Raw genomic sequence first — 25,847 nt, 5'->3', positions numbered from 1 at the left:
GAATTCCAGTGCTTGCTGACGGACATCTAGGCTGGCTCCATTTCTTCGCTGTTGTGAACAGTAAACAAACATGGCTGTCCTACGGAGGTCAAGCCGGTATGGTTCTATCCAGTCCTAATCTGGATAGTGATCAAACCATACTAGGCTCAGTGGCTTGTAAGAGAAATCTTACAGAAACTCAGATCATTAATTTAGAGATATATAGTAGTTTCAATAATACACATAAAACTAGTCTGTGTCACATGTACATATATCACTTGAATGACACTAAGCAGGACACCAATGTGGTGTGGTGCTGTAGTTTTGTGTTTAACATATATACATATGTAGCATTAGAATGATGTTAAACATGACACCAATGTGGTGCTTTAGTTTTGTGTTTTACTTTGACCTTCAAAGAACACTACCAATCTGTGGAAAATGCTTTATTGTATTAGGTCAATATACTGAGTATTTGCAAATAATGCAAAAGTAATCCACAGACTTAATTAAGTAATCCACAGACTTAATTAAGTTAAAGTCAAATCATCCAGAACTTGTCTTCCTTAGTTTTTCACAGCAATTATTTAAGAGTTCACGCCCTGATTTTTTTTCCAAGAAAGATTATTCTAGTAGCTTTGAGTGTTCAATCCGTGCAATAGTCCAGTCAGGCTTTACTCCTTGTGTAAATTCCCTCTGAAATCTAGGAAAAACATAAATATCGTGATATTCTATCAACTCAAATATTCTCAGATAACTACAAGTGGCAAGCATGAATTAAAAGCAGTATTAACAAGAAGCTAATTCAATGGTTAATGGTAAATGAAACTTAAAATGTTTACTCTTTTAATTTAATCAGAACAATACCAGAAATACTAAAGTACACTCTTAACTCTAGCACTTTTAACAGTCTGATCTATATTCAACACTCAATAGCCCCTGAAAGAAACTCGGCTCCTGTTATTAAATATTTACAAAGCACATGTCTAATATGAGCAGAAATAACTGAACTCTGGTAATATAAAAGCACTTTAAATATATAAATCAGCATACAGGACACTCTGTTTAACAAACCACACTGTTACCAATTTAGTGAAAAATAATGGAATCTGGCTCAGTTGATATATATTAACCCCATCTTTAGAGTACCGGTTTTTAAAAAGGACTTTATTTTTAGTTGCTTGTGTGTGTGTGCATATGGAGACGTGGGTGCTCATGGAGGTCAGAGGCATGAACTCTCCCTGATGCTGGATTGTAGGTGGTTATAGGGCTTCGGAACTGAACTTGGATCTTCTGAACCATCTCCCCAGCCCCTACTCTCAGTAGTTCTAAGCCACCCTGGTTGTATGAGGAATATCAAGAGACAAAATAATTGAGTACTGATGATATAGATCTTAATTATAAAAATATTTTAAAAGAGGCAATTAATATATTTAAATTGAGTAAGTATTTAGTATCTAGAGAAAATTTTGATTAATTATAATCAAAGCATAAAAACAAGAACACATTCCTCAGGCCAGGCACTGTGGCATACTACTTTAATCCCCACACTCGGGAGACGGGCGGTGGATCTTTGTTAGTTGTAGATCAGCCTGGTTTACAGAGTAAGATGTGAACTAGTCAGGGATACAGGGAGACCCTGTCTCAAAACAAACAAAAGACCCCAGCGCATGAACAAGCAATCTTTACACAAGTGAAAACAATGAACTCAGGAACTTTGTTACTCAGTGAAACAGAAGACATTTTCTCCTTAGGACACATTTGGCATTTGTTTTATTACTTTAAAGCAAACGTGTATATGGTTGGCAAAATAACAGTAGTATTCTCTGAGAGTGTCTCCACCGACTTGTTTTATTTAGCTGCTCACCTTTCCAAAATTACAAAAAAAAAATTCTCTTTTTTAAATCTCTTTAAGAGCAGGCAGTTTCCCTTCAATTCTGCATCTGACTGGGGTGTTTAGCATATGAAAGGTTATAGGTAAATGTCCTGTGAATGAGTAAGACTTATGACAACTATGGCAGGTGGGAATTTCAAAGATGGAGGCACCTTATGTTTCACCCCATATACACATCTGCAATGTGACCTTGGTATTTATTGTTCTTCAAAATAGAGACTAAGGTGTGTTTATGTGTCCTTTAAATTGTACAATCCTGTGAGAATTCTGACAGCAAAAGAATATTGCTTTAGTTCTCTTTATGCGCCCATCACTTTCCAAGTTCTTGGCATCCAGTACTAGGCAAATAGTGTCACAAGTTAAACTAAGGCTGTGAGAGCCAAGCTGTAAAAGTCCTAGAGAAAGAGATGCCACAGAGGGCCAAGATGTCACACATGACAGATGAAGCCACCGTGGGAATGAATCCTCCTGTCCCTGAGACCCTCGCTGATGCCAGGTGAGGCGGAGGAAGCCATGGAGCTCAGTTTCCATAACTCATAAAGCAACAACTGTTTCAAGCTGTTGACTATGGGTTTGGTTTTTTTTTCCCCCTTTGAAACACAGTATTGCTGTGTAGCCTGGCTGGCCTGGAACTCACTGTGTAGACGAGACTGGCTTTGGAATCACAGAGATCTGCCTGTTTCTCCCTCCTGAGGCTAGGATGAGAAGTCCGAGTCACCACTGTGCCCAGCAGAAGCACTACCACTTTTAAATTTTGACAATCCAATCCTATTTCTTACTCAGTGTATCTTCATGACTTTTTTTCTTCATAAATAGCCTGTCAAATTTCAATTCTGTTCTTCTTAAAAAGCTCTCTTTAGTTTCCCATCTTTGAGAGTCCCTTCTATTTCCTGGACAAGGAGAGGAAATGGAGTCGCACTTACTCATAACTCGCACTGAGCAGCTGCTTAGTTTCCACACTCTGATCCCCCAGCTTCACCTGGAACACGTTGGCTCCACTTAAGGACTCACTGGGGATGTTGGCACTAGTCAGATACCAAAAGCACATCAGGATGTTAACGAACTTCCTTCCTTAGAGAGAAAACACAGACACATACACACAAAATCAGAACCATCTATCAGCCACACGTCCAAAATGAAACCACGAACAGTAGGCTGCTGCAGACCAGTATTTCTGCACACTCACATGTAACTTAAATGAATTAATGCTGTTTTCTTTACGGAAAACTCTCTTAGGCTTCTGCCTGCTTTTCAACTCAGTATCCAATTACTACTGTGCTGAACATCTTCTTTACTGAGTGTACCACATGGTTATTCTCAGCTTATACCACTTTCTAAAATTAAAACAACCTCAAGGCAAATACCTGGTGAAGAAAGAAGCCGCAGCTACATTTTTGCCCCTACTTTATTTTAACTGTCCCAAAGGAAGGCCTTTGTTCTTCTACCCTAACTTACTCTGCTGCGCCTTACGTCTCATAATGTATGTGTAACTCAGTTAATAACCATGGTGCTAAGACAGAATTTGAAATATTAATGAAGAAGAAATTATCAGCCAAGACACCTTTCCAAATATTTCAAATTAACTTGCATGCGAAATTATCTACTACAAGTCCTCTACTGTCACTGCCTTAAGAATATGAGCAGAGGCTATTTCTCTTGTGTGTCCACCTTGTAATGTATATACAAAAATCTGAAGATGGTATGGTTAATCAATGAACTTTCAGGTGTGCTATTGGAAAATTCATGCACTGGAAAAGGAAAAGAAGCATATAACCACCAAGGCTACTTCAACCTTACCATTACTATCTGATTCCACCTGGACTTTGAGAGTCTTTATTCTTATGTGTGTTTATCTGGTACTTTTGTCTTGGCTTTCTTTTATACTTTATTCCTTCCGAGTAACACGCAGCTAGACATGTAAGAAGCTCAAGTTTCCTACACTTTAGAAAATCTGAAACATTAATAATTTTATATAAGACATGGGAGGAGCCTGTCTTAACAACCCATTTTCATCAACATATGTAAGGATTTCTCTTCTTTCTTTCAAGATAGGGTCCCTCTATGTAATCCTACATGGTCTTGAACTCAGAGATCCTCTTGCCTCTGCTGGGATTAAAGGACTGAGCCTCCACACCTGACTCTGGATTTTCCTGCTGTATAGTAAACAGTAACTAGGTAGAGATCTAGCTAGAATCTACTACCAGGCATCAACTCTTACAGTTTGGTCTTTAATCAGTAAATATAATATGGTAATTTTTCTTTCTTTTCAAATTCATATTTTTTTATTATGTATACTGGGTTGGTTTTGCAAACTAGCCAAGTGATATAGGCTTTGGAAGGCTACGGACATTTGCTCATAGACGGAAGTCCTCTGTCCTGTGGTACTCACAATTTTGGCTTATTTGAACAATTATTGGTCATGTAAAGTTGCCTCGGCCACCGTTACCTTTCTCATCATAGTAGATGGAGATGTCGCCTGTTGACGTGTAGACAATATCATCTACGTCTGCAGCAAGCGCACTCTTATGGTTGTCAGACAACGAAGCAACCTTTTCTCTTAACACCTGCAGCACCTGAGTTGGGAAAAGAAGCAGTTTATTCATTCAGTTTTTAAAGTATTTAAAAAAGTGATGCTTATTTTGGAATTTTTCAAGACTCATTTTTAAAATACTTTACCTATTCATCCTTGGAAATGAAACTGAAAGATGTCTAGTTATTCAACTAGGTAATTCCTAATAAAACATTACACATATGAACAACTGGAAAGCACAACATTTGCCTATCTGTGCTGTTAAGTGGCAGGAGTCATTCCAACTTTTATGACCCAAAGTACCATTAAGGACAGACACTCTCCACTGGCACATGTACTGTTTGAAAGCAGAAGTGAAACCATGCATGCATCATTCTGTTGCAAGAATCATAGACTTTTTAAATTAAAAGAACACTTTACCTCTTTGGCTACAAGTTCTTCCAATAGATCAAATTTACACTGTGACAGCAACTTGGATACATAAGCAAAAGCCTTGAAAAGATAGGAGCGTAAAGATGACAGTTATTTCAAAACATCACATAAAATAGCATACAACATACATAGTTAAATGGTTAGTGTAGCAAAAACTGCTTTATGGTAAATATAATAGCAAAAACTATTACAATAATGTCGGACATGACTACTTTTAAGCTGATTGACTTTTCTCAGATGGCTTGGCTGCATTCACAGTTGCAAATGAGCTGACTACAAATTATGAATCCATTTCTAGGTCTTGGGAAATGACAGTATGTGGCATATATACTAGATATCTCAGTAAAAATTGCCTTGTATTTTATTTTAAAATGATTATATAAACAACTATGATATACCTCTTAATCATTTACAGACAGCAATTAGAAAGTAAGACACTCTAGAGTCTAGATTGTACTTGAAGTCTGGACTATAGATAGAACCTCTCTAAAATATATATTTGGTTTAGAAAAGTGAGAGAAAAGAGAAATAGTTTATAATCTAAGACAGTGAATTTCAACCTGAGGTATGATGTCTTATTTTAAGCAGAGGGAAGAGAAACCACAATTCTCCACATTCAGCCATGAGAAAAAAGCTGGTACATTCAGATCCCATTTGTATTTCAGGAGCTTCAAGCTGGCTGAGAGAAGACAAGTTAGCCAACAAGTTCAAGAATATAAGATATAAGAAGCACACAGAGAACCATCTAATCTTAGAGGACCACAAAGGGCTCCCTAAAGGAAGTAGCTGAAACCTGAATACTGGCTGGAGAAAAGAGACCATGTGAGACAGAGAACTCTGCAAATTATTACTAATTGAACTGTCTCTCTGCCATGCTCATGTTGAAGCCCTAAACTCTAAGACCCTGGAATGTGATGCAATACCTTTAAAGAAGTGATTTTAAAAACCAGGTGGTTAGTGTATCATTGGTACCTTTACGACAGGAGGAAATGTGTCAGACATAAACAAATGTAGTGGCCTTGGGAGAAAGCAAAGCTTCTCATCTCTAGATATTGGAATACTTCTGTTTAAGCTGTTTAGTCTGAAACCCCCTCTATAATAGTCCTAGCAAACTACTACAATTCAATGCAGATGACTTTTGAGAACACACACATAACCAAATGGATTCAAGATCTCCCTGAACACTACAAAGACACTCAGGATCAGAGATCTTGCATGTTTGCTAAGTTCTCACATGCACCATGAGTGATAATCCAGACAATAGGCACTATAACCATCATTCAGAAACCTCATCTCTTGTTTGTGTGGTCAAACTCATACCTGAGCAAATTGCCCTAAAATGTAATAACGAATCATAATGAGCCTACCCTGGTAAGATCCTTCCAAACTAGCGTTAGTTATAAGATACCTCGTGGGTGCTAGAAATTGAACTTAGGATCTCTGAAAGATGTTCTTTAGTCATTGAGCCATCTCTCTAGCACCAAGACTACTTTTGGACAGTGTGGTTACTAGCATACTAAGTTTAACGTTTCTAAAACTTGGGTTTATCATGTCTAAACAAGGACTGGACAAGAGGCCCTTTCAATTTGATGTTGTATGATGATTTCCATTCCTGAACTAGTGTAGTTATGTATGGGTGGTGAAGCAGACTCACACATGGGGACTGCAGAGATCACACCAATTTACCTCTCTATGGACAACTGACACAGAGAACACAGACTGGCAAATTCACCCTTTCATCATGATACTGAGGTAGGCGTTATCACTCAAGTTTGCTTGCTTTTATTTTTGTAAAGACATATATTAGCCAAGAGTTGATGTAAGGAAACAGGACTTAATACTGGCCCAGAGTACACAAAGTTGACAACTCATTTACAACTACATGAGTTGAGTATAAATGGCTAGGAACTGGGAGAAATCTGAATAAGTCAGGAATAAAATTATAAATACCAACATATAGTCAATATTGTTAAATTATTATGCTGATAGTCTATTCCTGTATGAACTGGGGATTAAACTACGACTTCTATCTTTGTATTAATCAACAGTTCTGAAATGCTAAGGGCTGACAAACTAAGAAAACTGAAAGGAAAATTAAAATAACCTTCCATTCTAGAAAGAAAGGCATGTACACACAAACTCTGTAAATGATCTCCGGACTTAAAGTGACCATTGTAAGGCAACATCACTTGCCCTTCAGAAAGGACATGATAGGCAAAGTCAGAGGTAGGAATCATCAGTGTGCTGGACACTTAGCAGACCAGTAGCTTCAGCAAACTCTTATCCTTGACGGAATATACAGGTAGAGAATGAGGAAGGCAATACAGCTCTGTCAAACAAGTGGTAGGAAGGTCTGCCTTTGTACCTGAAATGATATTACTTTGGCCACATCATCTTATTCCTCACCATAACTTCATCTATTCAATTTATTTAACAAATACTTATGAAGTGCCTACTATGTGTGCCAGGCACTGTCTTCTCTAATTTCCTAATTCTGGAAAAATCATACCCAGAAAAAGGATTAACTAGTTTTAAAGTGGGAGGAACAAACAGGCTTTGAACTTAGACCTTCACCCTAGTTTCTTAAACCCCTCCTCCTTGACGACCATGCAAACACACTTAGAAGCTTATTAAAATCAAGAAATGGCTAAAAGAGTCAATGTGTAGGTCACTACCATCGTTGGATAACATGGGTCGCAATGAAGAAATTTCACGGCTAAACACTTGAGTACGTAAGCGCTGAATGCACGAGGCAGAGAGGTCAGTTAGGGAAGCTAACAAACCTGCTTCGCCCCTTCAGAGAACTCAGCGATGCTGAACTCTTTGTCGAAATAGGCCCAGATAAGGAAGGCGTAAATTCGAGTCCGGACCCAGTTGATAGGATTGGAAAATCCCAGAATGATCATTCTGGTTCTCTGACGTTGCTGCGGCTGCTCCTCGGTGCTGTAGCTGCGGCTGGGACTAGCGGGTAAAGAAGCAAGGGCTGAAGGATGTTCCGCCAGGCCGAGAAGGGGCCTTCGGGGGCCCCAGGGACGCAACGCTGGTCTTGCCCAGGGCCAAGTGCTGCGAGGGATCGGAGCCGCGCTTGAGCCCAGGCGACGGCGGCACAGGCAGCAAAATTCAGTCAGCGTCAGCCTCACCTCGGTGGTACCGAGAGTCCGGAGTCGAGTGGCTCGGCCTGGCATCGGCCGAGAAAGCAGAGGCAGAGGTAGGAGACGGGCGGCCAGCGCCATGTTTGTAACCTTTCACCTCTGCATGCCTGTGCAGTACCGAAAGCTGGCCGGAGGGAAACCAGCTCGCCAGTGTTGGAGAAGTGGAACGAAGTCCGCCTAGCTGCTGCCACCTTTGGTGAGTCCTCCCATCTCAGCTGTGTAAGCACTGCCCAGGCCGAGGCCCTAGGGCTCTCAGCCGCACGCTTCGAACAGCTTTCTTCTGGAGTTAGTCACCTTCGCGGACCTTTTCTTCCGGGGTGATGATTTCCGGGGGAAATCACACGTGGACGAACTCGTCCAAATTCCCAGGCCTGTGAAAACTAGTCCGAGCCACAATGGCTGAGCAGCGTCTTCCGGTGCCCCGGCTTCGGGGCGTCTCGCGGGAGCAGTTCATGGAGCATCTTTACCCACAGGTGAGGAGGCCCGCCGCGGGAAGACAGGGGAGACACCCTTCTGGCTGCCCATCTGCTCTCCTGCAACCCAGAGATTTTCGGGGGGAAGAGACGGCGGCTTGCTGCCAGGGGAGAGAGCAGAAAGAACCTGTAAACCTGCTCGGGAAATAAAAGCCCTGGAGAAAACCACATCCTGGAGCAGGAGGACCCGAGAAAGTTGCGTGGCATGAAGCATTTAACCAAAGCTCACTGAAAGGTCGGCCTTGGCGGGAGACTTAGAATTAGACGCGTGGCTTTTCTGGCCTCACAGGGTCCCTCGCCCTTCTCTTGGTCCTAACAGCTCCTGACTATTTCGAGATACTAGATTTTTGGAGCTCAGTATTTCAGTTTAACGAAGCATTACAACAGGGAAATCAATGGGATTCTTCCCGTACATTTCCTCTGGTACAGGTCGTTCTTTGGCTTAACCTGGATCATAAATAAGGCTTAACATAAGGGAATTTGGACGAGTCCTTTAGTTTTTTAAAGGAAAAAAGTAGCAGAAAGTAGTTAGATTTTTTAAAAAGAAATTAAGTTTGCTTCCATGACTTTTCAAGAAAACCCAAGCTTCAGAATAACAAAGTAAGGATTCTGGCGAATATCCGAAGGGGAAAGTCTCTAAGCATATTAGTGGTAGTAGGGTGGGATCTGTAGATATAGCTACACACTATGCTACTGGAGTGGCCTGAAGTGTTCCTTTGAGAAGACAGGATTCCTGACAACCCTAGAAGAATTTCTAATCGAGTCAATATAAAGTGGAGTTTAAATTTATTAAGAGGTTTTAGGTTCGTGCTTCAATAGAGAGATGCTTTGGGCTAATATTGTAGTTTGATCAGGTAAAACCATGGTTCACTAACGTTGCACAGGAGGTTAAGACCTGTCTTTTTGCAGGGTGGTGGTGGCACATGTTTTTAATCCCAACATTCAGGAGGCAGAGGCAAGCAGATCTCTGGGTTCCAGACCAACCTTGTCTACAGAGCAAGTCCCAGGACAGCCAGGGCTTCACAGAGAAATCTTGTCTCAAAAACAAACAAACAAGAAACAAAACCAAAAATATAAAATTTAAAAAGACAAGCCTTTTACTTTTAGTGGAGTTTTAGTCTTGCTCATGAGAATCCTAGAATAAATGACTGGCTTACAGGAAAGGGGATAAGCCATACCCGGTCACATACACTTTGGCCTTAGACATGATTTGTTGCTATTATAATATTCTTATTTATAAAAAGAAATATTATTTCCATGTAGGCAACTTCCCAGCAAAGTTTTTTTTTAATTGTGCTGGAATTATTATTTTTATTTTTTGAGACCAGGTTTCTCTGTGTAGCCCTACTTATCCTGGAACTCTGTAGATCAGGCTGGTCTCAAACTCAGAGATCCGCCTTCCTCTGCCTCCAGAATGCTGGGATTAAAGGCGTGCACAGTTACATCCTGACTAGTTATGCTGAATTCTTACCTCTCAGCTGGTGAGAGACTTCAGACTGCAGGGCGAGGACCTTTCCATCCCAGATCCTTAATTTTCCCTTTCTGCCTCACCTCAGTTGCAGTAAGTCTGTTGGAAATAGAACAAAACAAATCAATAGGAAAACACAGCCGTTTTTTCATCAGTAGTCACATCATTCACTCCTGCACTGAGATACTAATTCTTAACCACATATATTGCCCAAGGTTAAGAAGCTTTGATAATTTGCCCTTGGTGAGGGTGTATTGAAATAGCAACCAACTGGTTTATACCAAGTGATTTAACTCTTGGTACAGCTTGCAAACTACATGTTTACTTTATAACCCAGCGATCTTTAATTCATTGACAGTTTCATACATGAAAATAATGAATTTTGCTCATTTAACACTCCCATCACTCACTCTCATCCCTGCCCTCTCCTGTTGCAGCCCTTGTCAACAAACCTCTCTCCTACTTCTGTGCATGTGTGTGTGTGTCCGCACATATGTGTGCATGTGTGCACGAGTCCCAGTGGGTTTACAGCAATTTCATATTTAAGAATTTACTTTACAGATGTTTCTTGAAATGTATGACAATATCTACAGGACTCTGTTATACTAGTAATTATTAGAAGTAAACTGTACATGGGAGTGTAATTAGACAAATTGCTCATTCTTTGATATATAAGCTATAAAACAGAATGGTAACTGTTAGCAATAAATTTCAAAGTATATGTTCTAAACTTGTAAAAAGAAAATGTAGTTTTGAGGATGAGTGGGTATGAGCTGGAAGAATATGGTAAGATTATGGCCTTAGGGAAATGAGATTGATATTTTACAATTTAAAGTAATACAAGAAAAACAAAGAGGGGGTCAGGAAGAGGCAGTTGGATTTCTGGATTTTGTGGCCAACCTGGTCTACATAGTGAGTTCTAGGCTAGCCAGAACTATATAGTGAGACTGTCTCAAACAAAACAAGCAGAATTCAACAGAAGTGAGAAATGATTTTTAAACAATCCTAATTAAAGTAAAAAAATAAAGAACAAGAAAGCCTATCTGGAGTTGTGGAGAGTGGAAAAGTTACCTAAGTTACATTTAAAACAATACTTTAATTATGTGTCTTCAGTCTAAAGGTGAAAAGGACCAAAACCAGTTCTAGGTAGACTTGTGTTTTATAGTCTGGTGGTCTAGCAGTTCTGAGAGTGTTTTCTGGAAATTCTAGAATTCTGCAGATGATTAAATATTGATGGTGGAAAATAAGTTTTTTACTGTTGGACAAAAAATTTGCAAAGATACAAACAATAAAGACTAGCTTTAACCTTGGCATATGTATTATTCATAATGCATTCCATTTATGTATATGTACATATAGTACATATATGGTTAGAGATAAGTATGTAATCGCATATCTAGATTTTGCATATACCCTTACATGTCTTTTGCTTTTAATACTGAGAAGGCAGAAGTTATGATATAGCACTAAAATAGCTCCTGTAAGGTAGATGAATATAATAAAAACACATTATACACATACATTAAAATGTCAAAAGGAAAGTTCCCAGGGAAAAGAAACTAGAGTTTTCCTAAATGATAGATTGCAAGGCTGGACTGGGAAAATACAAAAGATAACTGGATCATTGTATTTTGCTATAAAGTAAGGAAATATTTAGTTTTAAAAGTCACAAAAAGGGGGCTGCAGAGATTGCTCAGTGGTTAAGAGCACTGACTGCTCTTCCAGAGGTCCTGAGTTCAAATCCCAGCAACCACATGGTGGCTCACAACCATCTGTAATGGGATTTGGTGCCCTCTTCTGGTGTGTCTGAAGACAGCAACATATACATAAATCTAAAAAAAAAAAAAAAAAGGGAAAATGACAAGAATATTTGCTGGGCAGTGGTGGCGCATGCCTTTAATCCCAGCACTTGGGAGGCAGAGGCAGGCGGATTTCTGAGTTCGAGGCCAGCCTGGTCTACAGAGTGAGTTCCAGGACAGCCAGGACTACACAGAGAAACCCTGTCTCGAAAAACCAAAAATAAATAAATAAATAAATAAATAAAAATAAATAAAGTCACAAACAAACAAACAAAACAGCCTTCTGGTCAAATCTCCAATAATTTGAGCATTAAAATTATGCCAGTAAAGCTGGTGGCAAAGAGACTGAGTGGCACCTGATATGCCCTGGGAGTTCTACACCATTCCTTCTGTGGAACAGTCCTTACTCAAATCTATTCATGAAGAAATGAGATAAACCCTAATCCAAGGGCATTCAACAAAATAATTGGCCTGTGTGTTCAAATATATTAAGGTCATAGAAGACAAAGAAAGCTGATGAGCCGTTCCAGATGGAAAGAGCTGTGCTCACTAAATCTGATGTGGCATCTCAGCCTGAATTCTGGGTCAGGGAAAGAACTTGAAAGAAAATTATTGGGATAATTAGTGAAATTCAGATGCACATGGTACGTTATATAATATGTCAGTGTGAAATGCAACTTTGATAATTGCTCCGTAAGAGAATAGCTTTGTTTTCAGAAGATATACTTAAGTTTGGAGGTGAGAGGACATGATGTTAACAATTTAACTTTGAAATGGTCCAGAAAAATTCGGGTTAATAACATGTCTATCTTTATACACTGAGTTTGGGAGCAAGTGATATCATAAATGGAGTGCATATTGGAAAGCTGGTGAATCCAGTAGAGAGGCAAATACTTACGTTCTTGCATTTCTTAGAAACTTAAAATGATATCAAAATTAAAAGTTATAAAAATAAGGTAAAATTTATATTTTTTGCCATAAATAATGTAAAAATACCTTCATATTTGAATTTATCTGTTGATAAGGTGGTTTTGTTTTCCAGTTCTTAAGTTTGTTCTAGGTGTCTGATGTAGGTTTAGTAATAGCACAAACTATTAGATACTTTAAGTTGGACATCTTAGGCTGAGATGAAAGCCACACTCGGATACTAAGGAAGCATTTGATGGAGTGCTGGTTTTTACAGTTGCTGTGTTTTTCCCCTTCATTCCAGAGAAAGCCTCTTGTGTTGGAAGGACTTGACTTAGGCTCTTGTACAAGCAAATGGACAGTGGATTACCTGAGTCAAACTGGAGGGGCGAGAGAAGTGAAGATTCATGTTGCCCCCGTCGCACAGATGGACTTCATTAGTAAGAACTTTGTCTATAGGTATTTTCTTCTGAGGTTACAAATAACTTTTCAAATCTTTAAAAATAGTTTACATCATTATATAAAGACCACACTGCATTTCATCTGTAGTCTAGTTTATGTAATCATGGAATAGCTTACTCCTTTTTAATGAGTGGCTTAAAAGACAAGAATTCTGAGTTTACATAATTGTACAGAGACATTTTCCACAGGTTTATTTTTTAAATATAGGGTGCACCCTGTGTTCTGTGGAGTCAGGGAACAGGGAATTCTATTCTTGGAGTTAGGTTGCCTCTGAAGTTGTGTTCTGTGTTCGTTCAGTCTTTACTGACCCATGTCTGCTGCCGTTACCCAGCACAGGGAGTTTTCTTAAAGCCCCTTATTTTTTTTCTTCGTCTCAAAAAGCAGAGGGCTGCCTGTATTTGGTGTGCACTTTCTTTAGTTTAGTAGCATTTAAAACCCATGCTGAATCTTCTCCTGATGAAATGACCTTGCGTGCTGATAACATCTTTCATGCTTGTTTGATACTTTGTCATCTTTGGTGGGTAAATCAGCTGCTGAACATCTAAGCTTGAAAGCCTTAAGGTCACCTTGTAGATGCAATGCACTATTTATTCCCACGCAGTTCATTAAAAATGTTAGGTTAAAAATCAGTGTTCACATTCTTAGCATGTGCAGTTCCCAGTAAATGAAATCTCTTGAAAAGACCCTGTTATTCACAGAGGATTTCAGGTTAGAGATGAGCTGAATGGTTTCTGTTCAGGCCGTTCCACTTTCCAAGCCTGTGTGGTAGTTGCCGCAGCACTTCTCAGTATCGGAGTGAGTAGGCACCACTGTAGCTCTGGGATACTTCACAGGCCACAGATTGAATTTAATTGCCATAAGTTTTTCCAAGGGTAAGAACTTGGCACTTTTAATTTAATCAAGAAAGTGGAAGAAAGTACTGGAGTGATGAGTGTTCTTCAGCCTGTGGTTAATATTACTTATTTTCCATAGTCTAATGTGGTAACAAGTGGGTATTGAAACTTTATCCTGAATGGGTTTGATGTTTTCTTATATCTTAAACTTTTCAAAACTTGCTTTTCAAACATATACATAATGAAATAGTTTCTATTCCAGCTTCTTCACAGCCTTCACTAGAGCTACTAAGAACATGAACAATTATTTTAGTGCAAGGAAAAAAGTAGGTGTGTTGTTTTTTTCTGTTTAAAATATAAGATGATAAGTACAAATATTGCTTATGATGATTTTACAGATGAGAAAAATGAAGGTTTAAAAAAAGTAACTTGGCTCAGAGAATAAAGTGCGTGTTGCAGCTTTGATGACCTAAGTTTGATGTCCCGGACACATGGTAGAAGAACACAAACACACACACACACACGTGCGGGCCATGGTGTGAATGTACCCATCCACATCCTCTTCCTTACACACAAATAAACATGTAATAATTTTTTTAATTAAAATTAAATGATTTGTCTAAGATCATATAGTTTAAAATGATAAAAAAAACTAGGCTGTGTATTCAAATTTGCCTGTCGTAGAAACCATGGAATCCTTTTTTGATAATCTCACTTACTGTTGTAAGTACTGGTCCTAAGAGAAGACACTGTAATAGAAGACCTTCTGCTTAGAGCCTTATGGGGCACAGAGAGCCTAAGGCTGAGGAACTTCCTAACAGCTGGTAGGGATAAGGTTGTGGACAGAATAAGGTTGTACTTCTCGGGATGCAGGGTCACTTGTCAGCCTAGCTTTTGTGGAAAAGTTACAAGCATTCCTCTGTTCTCCCTAGTAAGGGAGTGCCTACTAGGGGTAAGCAATTACCCCAATTACACAGGTGCCATATTAACCTCCCCAGATCTTAAAAGAGGCTTTGGCAGGGATGATAGGTGTGTGTGCGCGTATAGTGAGGCTTTTGGTAGGAAGCATTGAAAAGCAGAGTGCCAAGTAAGTGCTTTGTAGTAGGAGATGGCCCTGCATTGGTCTCAGGAAATATCAGAGCCCTGTCTTTCTGCAGTACTCACTCTACCCCACTCCCAGCAATAGCTTCAGTTTAGATTGATATTAACACTCACAGGACCCACACTTTACAATGTGACAGAAAAGTCACTTAGGTTTTTAGAAGAACAAAAGGCTGGAAGCAGCATGTTAGCAGAATGTTATCAGTGAATTCTGTAGATCCAAGTCATTTTGGGCCAAGCAGTGCTATCTTGGTCTTAACAGAGCAAGACTATGGAGGTGGCACTGAAACATGCCCCAGCTTAGGTAAGTGTTCCCAAAGCCAGGGTCTTGAAATAGGCCACAGCAGCTCATGGATCTCTTTAAGGGCATTTTCACACACTGTACACAGGAAAACCACATTCCTGTAAACAGCATTGTTTGGTATCATAGTTGACATCAAACCTTCATCTTTTTCTAGTATGTTTCTAGGAAAACAACAATACTAGGAAAAAGTTAGTTAGCCCAAGTCATCATTTCATAGATGATATAGTTTATAACTGTCTTAGGGTTTCCATCGCTGTAAAGAGACACCCATGACCAAGACAACCTCTATAAAGGACAACATTTAATTGGGGCTGGCTTATACATTCAGTTCATTATCATCCAGGCAGGCATGACGCTGGAGGAGCTGAGAGTTCTACATCTTGTTCAGAAGGCAAAACAGGAGAAAACTGGCTCCCACGTAGCTAGCAGGAGGGTTTCTAAGCCCACCTCCACAGTGACACTTCCTCCAACAAGGCCACACCTCCTAATAACGCTACTCCCTGGGCCGAGCATTTACAAACCACTACAGTAGCTCTTCCACCTATACTCCCATTACGCGTACTTGGTCATGAGGCTGACAGGTTTTCAGTGGGGATTGATTGGAGGGCGAACTTTTGAGGACTTCTTTGTCTTGTTATTGATGTAGTACTATCTTCATGATTGAGAAATGGTTTTGCAATTTTTTAAAAATTAATCAATTGATTGATTGGTAATAGGGTTAGAAGCCAGAGTCTAGTGATAGCTAGGAAGACTTCTGCTGCTAAACTACATCTGGAAAGTGCTTTTAGTTCTGGGAAGTTCTAGGACAACTGGAGCAAAAATAACCCTCTGACTTGAAAAGTATGATATACTGGAAACAAATATTGTTTCTTAAATATCTAACCATTTTCTCTAGAAGCTGTAACATGGCAGGTAGAGCAGGAGTGAGGGGCAGGAATGTCTTCCCTAGTAATCTCGTTACTCGTGTGAGACTAGTAGATTGTCCTATTTACAAGATTTGTTTGCCCATTACACTTAAAGACATGGGCCAATCAGAGCCCCAAAGTCTGTGTTGTTTTAATTTTAAACTTAGATTTTATGTGGATGAGTTGCTTGCATGTATGTATGTACATTGCAGTAAGTACACTGCATGTATGTCTGGTGCCCAAGGCCAGAAGAGAGCATTGGGTCCTCTGAAATGGGAGTTACGGACGGTTGTGAGCCATGCATGTGGGAGCTGGGAACTGAACGCACATGGTCCTCTAGAGCAGCAGTGCTCTTAACACTGAGCCTTCTCTGCAGCTCTAGTTTGTGTAATTTCAAAGTAACCTGACACTGTGGAAGCATCTCTCTCAGTAACTTGAACAGAAGGACAGTGACCTTTGAAGATCCACCTGCACCATATATTTAAAATCTTTAAGGCTAAAAATTCAGGTAACAGGTCAAATTTATATACTGCTAAATGAGTTTTGAATATTCAGGATTCCATCCACATGGATTATACTAAAAACTGCATTTTTCAAAGCATGTGACACTCAACTATACCAAGTCTGCATGCATAGTGAATGAATTACTAGTTGGTGTGTTATTTTTACATCTAAGGATTCTGTTATGTTTATTTCAGAACTTTACCTTTTAACAAGTTGGTCCAGAGAGCAGCTGAAGAAACACATAAAGAATTCTTCATTTCAAAGGTAATTTTTTTTAAGAAATCCCCAAAGCCATATAGAAAATGGGTTTTATATGTGTATGCGTGTGTGGGGGTCAGAGGTTGGCATCAAGTGTCATCCTCAGTCACTCTCTTCCTTATTTTTTATGAGGAAAAGCCTTTTGGAATCTGGAAGGTTAGCTAATCAGTAGGCTCCGGTGAATCTCTTGTCTTTGTCCCCAGTACCAGAATTATAAGTACACACTGCCACATAAGGCTGTTTTTACATTGGTGCTGGTTATTGAACCAGCCTTCTGTTTACACAGCAAGCACTTTATCTATGAGCCATCCCTCAATGGACTTCTTTGTAAAGGACCAGTAGGTCGTTTTCTACAAATGATCAAAAATAATGATGTCTCAGAGTTCTAGTTCCAGATAGCCGTTCTTTGTGGTTTTTGTTTATTTGTTGTGTTTTGAGACAGGGTTTCTCTGACTATTCTGAAACTCACTCTGTAAACCAGGCTGGCCTTGAACTCAGAGATCTGCCTGCCTCTGCCTCCCAGTGCATAGCCGTTCTTAAACTTTGGTTGGTTATTCTCCAAGCTGTTGCTCTACTATTTATTAGCTCTCAAACCTTGGCCAAATTATTTTTTCTTAAATATACTTATCTCTACATGAAGACTAAAAACTGTTTATTTCATAGGTTTTTGAAAGGACTAAGCAAATAAAATAATGTATACTTATCAGTGTGCCTGACACAGAAACTACTTATCAACTATTAATCATTAACCCTATTTCCTCTGGAAAAGTTCAAATGTTAATAGAAAATTTTCTTTTCATATCCTATATTACAATTTCCACATTTTATAGTTACAAGTAGTTTCTTTTATCTGTGTAATATTTGTTCAAGATTAAAGCAGGATTTTATATTATAGTGTAGTTCTGAGTAATTATATATTTAAGTATCTTGATTAGGGCAGTAATTAATGCTTATATATAAGTACAGTTTTAAATTCTGTTAGAGTTGGAGTGATACCTTAGTTGGTAAAGTATTTGCAGAGTAAGCATGAGGATATAGGTTTGATCCCCAGCACGTATGTAAAAATGCTGGGCATCCTGGCACATACTTATAATAATTTTAGTGCTGGGGACTAAATCCTCTTGAGAGACAAGAGGATCCTGGAGCTTACTGACCTACCAGCATAGCCAAATTGGTGAGCTGTCTCAGAAAACAAGGTAGACAGCCATCTTGAGAAGAAACACAAGGGGTGGACTTCCAGCCTAGCCGTGATTAGAATGTCTCTTAAAACCAGCCTTCGTTAGTTGTTCCTCAGTACTGTGGCCATTCTTTGCATGTGGATATTCATTGCTTTTAAGGATTTGTTTTCTCATCAAAAGTTAATGAATGGCATAGATTTAAATAGCCATGAAATTTGTTGTAAAAGAATCAAAGACAAACTAAAAAGTTAAGTTTAAAAATTATGGAGTGTACATAAACAGACTTACATGGATTCTCAGTTAAGTCAGAAGGAAAATTGACACTGAGATTGGACTCAGAACATCAGGGAGTAATGCCTGATGCATAGTAATGCCTGTGAGAGGAAGGAAGAGGAAGCTGGAGAGGACTTGGGGTGTCTGGTGGGGAGCCATCAGACACAACTGTACACAGCTGGCAGTCTTCCAGTTCCCTGTGAAACCCTGAGCAAAGACTATTCATCAGAGGAGTCCTGCATAGGTGGCAGCTTTAGACCTCTTACCATCTTCTTTGATTGTGTGGGTCTACCATATGTGGACAGTGTAACCTGGGGTCACATGCTGAGGTGAACATGAAGAAATTGACTGCTAGCAGCCCCAGATTAAATGCATTCTTTTCAAATAAGCAAGAGCTCTTTCTTGATGGAGACCTAAGCAATACATTTATGCTAAATCACAATTCAGATTTTGAAGAACATACTTTGAAGCTTATTTCAAGAATGACTTCATTGTGACATTAAAATATGAAAATAACTAAATTGTTAATTTATAATTGTAGATTTATAAAGTTCAATGAGATATACCTTGAAGTTTATGTTATAGCATTCTGTATTGGTTTCTTGGAAGGCAGAATTCTTCCATTGGATTGTGCCTGTACTTGACTGCTTGATCTCAGTTCTCCGTCTCCAAGGAAATGTACATAGCAGGGGTGGTTTTGTTGTTTGTGGTGCTAGTAATAGAATCCAGGGTGCCACAGGTGCTGGGAACTTTGGACTTAGCCCTACAGTGACTGTTTTATAATCCGTTCTCTTATTTAGCTACTCAGGCAGTCAGAAGTGTAAATGATCACTTTTGAAACTACTTGCATCATTTCTGAGTCATGCATGAGCTGACTCTTCAGAAGGTCTTAGTGCAAGAATGCAGATTATTGGGGATAAACACAGTCTGGCACAATGCAGTCTCCTGTTTTTTAATGTGCTAAAGGGTGAGGTTTTTATTTACCTCATTTTATATTGTATCAAGTTTATTGTTGGACTCATTTTATTTACCAAATGTTAAAACCATGTGAGTGGAAGTATATGTTTCTCAGGTGCTTCAGGCATGCTTATGCTGCCTTTAGAATTGTTTTATTTACTGTTTTGTCGATCCAGTTTTGAGCAGCATACATTTCTTTCTGTGGCCACCAGGGTGCATCAGTAGAAAGAGTAAGGTAATTGAACTTTTTATATGATCTAACCAAATCATATTTTAAGTTTCACTCCCTTCTTATTTATTTTTTTTTTTAATGAATGCTGATGGAATTTTTCTTTGGGATGTTTAAGGATGAGAAATATTACTTACGGTCACTTGGAGAAGACCCGAGGAAGGTAAGAATTGTGGATTTGAAGTAGTCACTCACTGCTTCAAAATGTCAGTGAGCATTTTCACATTATCACTCTAAATTTTATATTATTGTTGGACATATAACCTATGTCATTGTCATCTGGTTCTTTCGATGATCTGTGCCCCTGAATGAGAAGTCTTTAAAAGTTGATTATTTACTCAGAACTACAGAATCTTAGAATCATCTAATTTACACACAATAAGAATCCCTACTGCTAATGTTCCACTAATGACATACTTACCTAAAAGTACTGAAGATTTATTAGATAAGCCTTTATGTGTATTCAGAGCCAAATTATTAAGAAAAAAATATATGAGTCTTGCTGAAAGTAGGAAGAACTCCCTCACTGGGAAGGTTGGGTGTTGCTACTGTGCTTTTCCTATTGTTGGCCTTTAAAGCATGGGATGAAGACTGCTTCTTCGTCCTTACTACTTGATATGTGGACGATTTCATGATCCTCAATCCTCTGTTTATTATGGAATTCTTTCCAGATTCTAATCTAAGTACTTTTGTATGTCTGTCTGTCAATTCAGGACGTTGCAGACATCAGACAGCAGTTTCCATCATTAGGAGGAGATATTACATTTCCAATGTTCTTCAGAGAGGAGCAGTTCTTTTCCAGTGTTTTTCGAATTAGTTCACCTGGATTGCGGCTCTGGACTCACTATGATGTATGTTACAAAATAAGAAATGTAAAGGTTCAGAAGTCTATTGCTTTTACAGGTCTAATGTTCATGGTCTGAGCTTTATCGACTAGTGTGTAGATCTGTGTAGTGTCATGGGCAGAAAAGCGGAGCTGTGAGAGTAAGAGGGGCAGGAGTAATGTGCTGAGAGCAAAGCCTGGTTCTTATATCATCACAGACGTAACAAACCAGAGGGGAAAGGGAGTTATGGTTTTGGCCTGTGAAAAGGGGTCTTTGGGGTTAGTAGGGGGAAATGTAGAAGGGCAAAGCAGTGTGATAGAAAGTGTCTTAATGAAACAATTGACTGGCTGTCCAAGTCATATTATATAGGGGAATGGTAGAGCTTATAGGGAAGGATTTGCAAGGATAAGAATTTGAGGTACCTGGAGGTCTTAGGATATATCCTTTAAGAATATCGGTTGTTTATTGATTTGTATATGAGCAGGATGTGCAGTCTTTGATCTTGAGTCTGTGTTGTTATGGTTTTATTTGCTGTAATATACATGTAAACATAATAAGCAAAATTTAAATGGTGTTGTGTACAGTTTGGTGTTGGCAGCCAGAGAAACAAGAATCCAATGCAGTAACCAGTACTTTTCCAGAGCCTTTTGGTGTTTTGAAATGGGACTCTTGTTTTGAACCCCTGGGTGGACTTGACTTTAGACCTTTCTTTCTCTGCCTCCCAACCGGCAGGAATCTAGGTGTGTGGACAACACGCCAAACTGTGATGTCATGTATATGGATTTTCTAGTACATCCTAAAACTTCTAGGGGATTTCAACATAGGAACTATAATTAGATGAAACAGACATGAAATCTTATCGTATTTTCAAAGTTGTATTGGAATGATTGGTGAGAAAATGATGTTCTTCATACATTTTTAGCTTCATAGACTATGCTTTAAATTTTAACTATTTCATTTGACATTGAATTACAATAGAATATAATGCTTTTCTTAAGAAGAAGTTAGGAAGAAAGGTTATAATTACAGAGTTAAGGTTTGCTAGTGAAGGGTTAGTGCTAAAAGATTGTGTCAGTAGTAACAATGCACGGATGATCGCTCACTCAGTGTATGCCTTAATTCTTCAACTGAGTCATGTGCCTCTGCCTTTTAACATTTGCACAGTCTGCACCTTATATACCCAGGGGAAGTTAACAGTGATTCATTGAGAAACATACTATGGAAATTTGCCTGATTGTGTAGTCCTCTACACATAGTCTCATAATCACAGTTTTCATGACCATGCTGTGGGTGATGTGTATGCAGTGTTTAACAGTAGCTGTGTTAGTGCTTTCTATTTGACCCAAGGTATTCCTCAACAACTTAGCAAGATAAACATTAACCAAAGGCAGTCTCAGGTATACTTAACACTGTATTTCCACTTCCTGTTTTCCTAATTCGCTGGTCCTTTCCATGTCGTTACATGGGAAGGAATGTCTTCTAAAGACACTTATATAGGAATAAAAAATTTTCATTGTTTGGTTTGAATTATAACTGTAAGAGTTCTGTGTAAGTCAAGTCTCACAAAAGGAATAGGCTTTAAGTAGCATGTAGTAACTCAGATATGTGATCTCAGCTGCTCAGAGCTGAGGCCCGAGGATAAGAAGGTCAGTGTGGGCAACACAGTAAGATCCTGTGCAACCTGCACCCTACCCCCAGAAGAAAAAAGAATAGGGTTTGAAGTTAACTATTTAGAATGTCATTGAATTGAATTTTAGATACTGCTTACACATCTCCTTATTGATCTTTAGGTAATGGATAACTTTTTAATACAAGTGACAGGAAAGAAGCGAATTACACTGTTCAATCCTCGGGATGCACAATATTTATATTTATCAGGTATGATTTAATTTGTTTCTAGAATTTATTCAGTTATTTTTAAATAATATAGGAAGACCATGTTGTAGGATACTTCTTCCTAAATGTACTGTATTTTCCATTGTGTGTATAGTGAGTGATAGGCAGTATAAAGAAGGAGTTTTCAAGGCCAGGTGTAGTGGCACACTCCCTAAATCCCAGCACTGAGGAGGCTGAGGCTAGTGGATTTCTGAGTAGGCTGGGCTATAGAGTGAGTTCCAGGGTAGTCCTGGCTACACAGAGAAACCCTGTGTCAAAAACAAAACAAAACAAAAAAACAAACAAAAAAAAACCAACAAAAAAACAAAAACAAACAGGATCAGAAGTTTAAGGCCAGTCCTTGCTCAGCTACATATAGTTCAAGGTCAGCCTGGGATATGTGAGAAGCTGTCTCAAAAACTAAACAGCCAAACAAATTATAGACACACACACACACACACACACACACACACACACACACACACAGAGAGAGAGAGAGAGAGAGAGAGAGAGAGAGAGAGAGAGAGAGAGAGAGAGAGAGAGAGAGCGAGAGCGAGAGCGAGAGCGAGAGCGAGAGAGAGAGCGTTTTCAGATTATCAGATGCTGGATGTCAGTTGTCATATTTAAAGAATGGTCATTGAAAATTAGGTTCCTAGAACTAAGTTTCAAGTTTATATTTGTGATTGCTTTCTAAAATGTGGACTTGGTTCAACCATGATCTCTCTTGGAAACTTTCAGGTTCTAAATCAGAAGTGCTGAATATTGACAGTCCAGACCTGGATAAATACCCACTCTTTCCTAAGGCAAGGAGGTATGAGTGTTTCCTTGAAGCTGGTGATGTCCTGTTCATTCCTGGTAGGTTTCTAAACCACACTAATGTATTTTTTTAATTTGGGTCTAGATATCACAGCTGCCTATGTTCTTCAGAACAGCAAGCTTATACACGTTTTTACTGTCTTAGCAATAGGGTGTATCATTAGTGTAGGAATGTAGTAGGTCATTCCATCTGTGTTATTCACACAACTACATGATGTTTTCTCAAAATGTATTCCTGTCATAAAGCAATCCATAACTTGTTAAGGTAGTATAGTGAGTTACTTTACTAAAATCATGAATATCATTGTATCTGAGAAAAGATTGTACCTGGTTGTTTTTTTAAAAATTATTTTATTTCTAAAGTATATAGACATTTTAGAAATGATAAAAAAAATTACCATTTCTAAAAGATAATGAGGTTTTATTACATATTATAATATCAACATCTGAAAAAAATTTTTTGTATAGTTTCTGTGTTCAATAAATACACATTAATTTAGATGCTTATAAATTTTCCATGTTGTTAGTAACTATGATTATATGGCTAATATTTGTAAATTAATACTTAAGTGGATGCTTGAAGATTATAAAGACCAAAAGTAATGGGGTTTATTGGCCAATTTCACTTACGTAATTCTATTTTCTGTAATTAATACATTTGTAGTCCTGAACTATTGATACCTTTATTGAGTGGTAGAATTAACTTTTGAAATATTCGTAAACAGTAAAAATCAGGTGACATACTTGGTTAGATTGTAATTCCTTGAGCATAAGGAGCCATGTTCTCACTAAGTTTTATATTCCTCAAAGAGCAGCACTTGCCATACAGCTGACGCACGACTGTGGTGCACTGACTGACTACTGTACTCTTTTCAGCAACCACACCTTGGTTTTCATATCTTTAGAACATGATTACAGCTATGAAGTTTTCTCATTCTGTATTTGGTTTTTATAGGTTAGATATTTGCATATATTTTAATATAAAACCAAGATTCCCATTTTTAGATTTAATTATCAGGATGTTAACTTGTTCTGTTATATTGACAAGTGAAAGAAGATTCTGAAAGATCTTATAATTAAAACCGAAAGTGTTGCAAGATTACTTTTATAAATAAAAGTATTGTTTTTCCATGAGGTATGCCTTTACCGTTTAAACCCTCCTTTCACAAGACTAAAACATTTCTTGGCATGATTAGCATTCCATCTGTTTCATTGAGGTGTTCTTTAATATTCTTCTAGCACTTCCATTTTGAAAATGTTAGTTGAAAACAGTAAACTTTCTAGTGCAAATGAAAAAAATAGCTCAATAATGTGATCAAGTTTCTTCTTTATCACCACTATCAGCAAAGGATTTGCTGTAGTTTTTCATAATTTATAGTAAAGAAGCTGAAAAAAAATAGAGGATGGACCTAAGAACCTTAGAGATGTAAAAATGAAGCAACAGTGCATGTTGCCCATGTTAGGAATCAGATTGTCACTGGAACAGGAAGTGTTTGAGACCAAGTACTGTATCGCATCACAAAGGACCAGCCATAGTTTTTAACTAATTAAAATGTTCTGTGTACGAAACGCCCCATGCTCTGATGTGGTTGTGTAAATCAGGACGTGCAGACATGTGACACAAAAGACTGCCCTGAATCTGAGAATCCCAAAGCAAATACAACTTCATTATGTCTCTCAAGCTAGATGGGAAAATGACAATTCCTCAAGGGCTGTGCTCCTGACACTGAGCTAGCTGGCAGATAAGTGAGTGACTGGGAAGCAGAGAGCATGCAAGCGACAGGAGCTTGCTACAGACTGGCTTTATGCAACTCGTGGTATTTCACTGACATTTGTTTTTTTTTTTTTTTTTTAACTGTAGGTTTTATTTTTAACTTTTTTTTTTTAAACTTTCTGCAGCTTTATGGTTCCATAATGTAGTTTCTGAAGAGTTTGGAGTGGGGGTGAATGTCTTCTGGAAGCACCTTCCATCGGAATGCTATGACACAACAGATACCTATGGCAACAAAGATCCTGTAGCAGCAGCCAGAGCAGTGCAGATCTTGGACAGAGCTTTGAAAACCCTGGCTGAATTACCAGAGGAATACAGGGACTTCTATGCGCGCCAAATGGTCTTACGCATTCAAGACAAAGCCTACAGCAAGAACTGAGTAAAAAAGGAACTAAATGGAATAAAAATTTAAAAATAAATGAAAAGCAGCTCAAGTATTTGAAAACTGTAACAAGATATAAAATTTAAAGATGCTTTTTAAAATAGGAAACATAAGTCTGAGATTTATAGTGTAAAAGGAGATGCATATCTGATTTCTCCTTGGTAACTGAGGATATTTAGTAGGAGAGTTCTTTAGCTCTAAGATGTAAATAAGTAAAATTTGGAGTTAATAAAAAATCTATTAAACTATACTACATAAAGTCTACTGATGGAGTGGCCTTCTTTGTTTTTTTTCAATGATTTAGTGATACTACCAAAACCTTGTTCACCCCATCCCCCACCCTACTGTCTTTCAACCACAGGATTGGCATTATCCTAGGTCTAGCTACCCTCGTGGTCATGGGATGATTGCCAGTAGCAGCTGGGGCCTTGTGTGTCTTCATTTGTATGCAGTGGAGGAGTCTGGCTGGAATCCACAGGCACGGTCTTACATGAAGCAGCTTTCCAGAATTCCCTTAGCCTTAATGCTTTGAAATGTCTTCC

The 25,847-nt window shown here is 38.6% G+C and overlaps 2 protein-coding genes across 6 annotated transcripts; one reads left to right on the top strand and one right to left on the bottom strand.

Annotated features, from left to right (window-relative positions):
• Positions 1-410: 410 nt before the first annotated feature.
• Maip1 (matrix AAA peptidase interacting protein 1) lies at positions 411-8,396 on the bottom strand. Its single transcript, XM_028765729.1, has 5 exons — positions 7,619-8,396; positions 4,824-4,895; positions 4,320-4,446; positions 2,797-2,944; positions 411-682 (listed from the first exon to the last, which is right to left on the bottom strand). Exons 1-5 carry the CDS (start codon positions 8,066-8,068, stop codon positions 604-606), a joined length of 876 nt encoding a protein of 291 aa, XP_028621562.1. The 5' UTR covers positions 8,069-8,396; the 3' UTR covers positions 411-603.
• Positions 8,114-25,569, top strand: Tyw5 (tRNA-yW synthesizing protein 5). Of its 5 annotated transcripts, XM_028765728.1 has the most exons (9): positions 8,223-8,460; positions 12,938-13,073; positions 16,937-17,006; positions 19,756-19,800; positions 20,147-20,171; positions 20,351-20,488; positions 22,252-22,339; positions 23,075-23,191; positions 25,052-25,569. In XM_028765728.1, exons 1-9 carry the CDS (start codon positions 8,383-8,385, stop codon positions 25,300-25,302), a joined length of 948 nt encoding a protein of 315 aa, XP_028621561.1. In that variant the 5' UTR covers positions 8,223-8,382; the 3' UTR covers positions 25,303-25,569. The 5 variants fall into 5 exon arrangements, with proteins under 5 accessions (XP_028621557.1, XP_028621561.1, XP_028621559.1 ...); XM_028765724.1 differs by lacking the exon at positions 20,147-20,171 and having other exon boundaries at positions 8,114-8,460; positions 12,938-13,092; XM_028765726.1 differs by lacking the exons at positions 8,223-8,460; positions 20,147-20,171 and adding an exon at positions 8,557-8,695.
• Positions 25,570-25,847: the final 278 nt, after the last annotated feature.

The sequence above is a fragment of the Grammomys surdaster genome, unplaced genomic scaffold (assembly GCF_004785775.1).
Source record: "Grammomys surdaster isolate TR1022 unplaced genomic scaffold, NIH_TR_1.0 165, whole genome shotgun sequence".
In the NCBI taxonomy this organism is placed as follows: domain Eukaryota; kingdom Metazoa; phylum Chordata; class Mammalia; order Rodentia; family Muridae; genus Grammomys; species Grammomys surdaster.
Note: the sequence above shows the minus strand (reverse complement) of the source record. Positions and strands in the feature narration are given on the sequence as shown.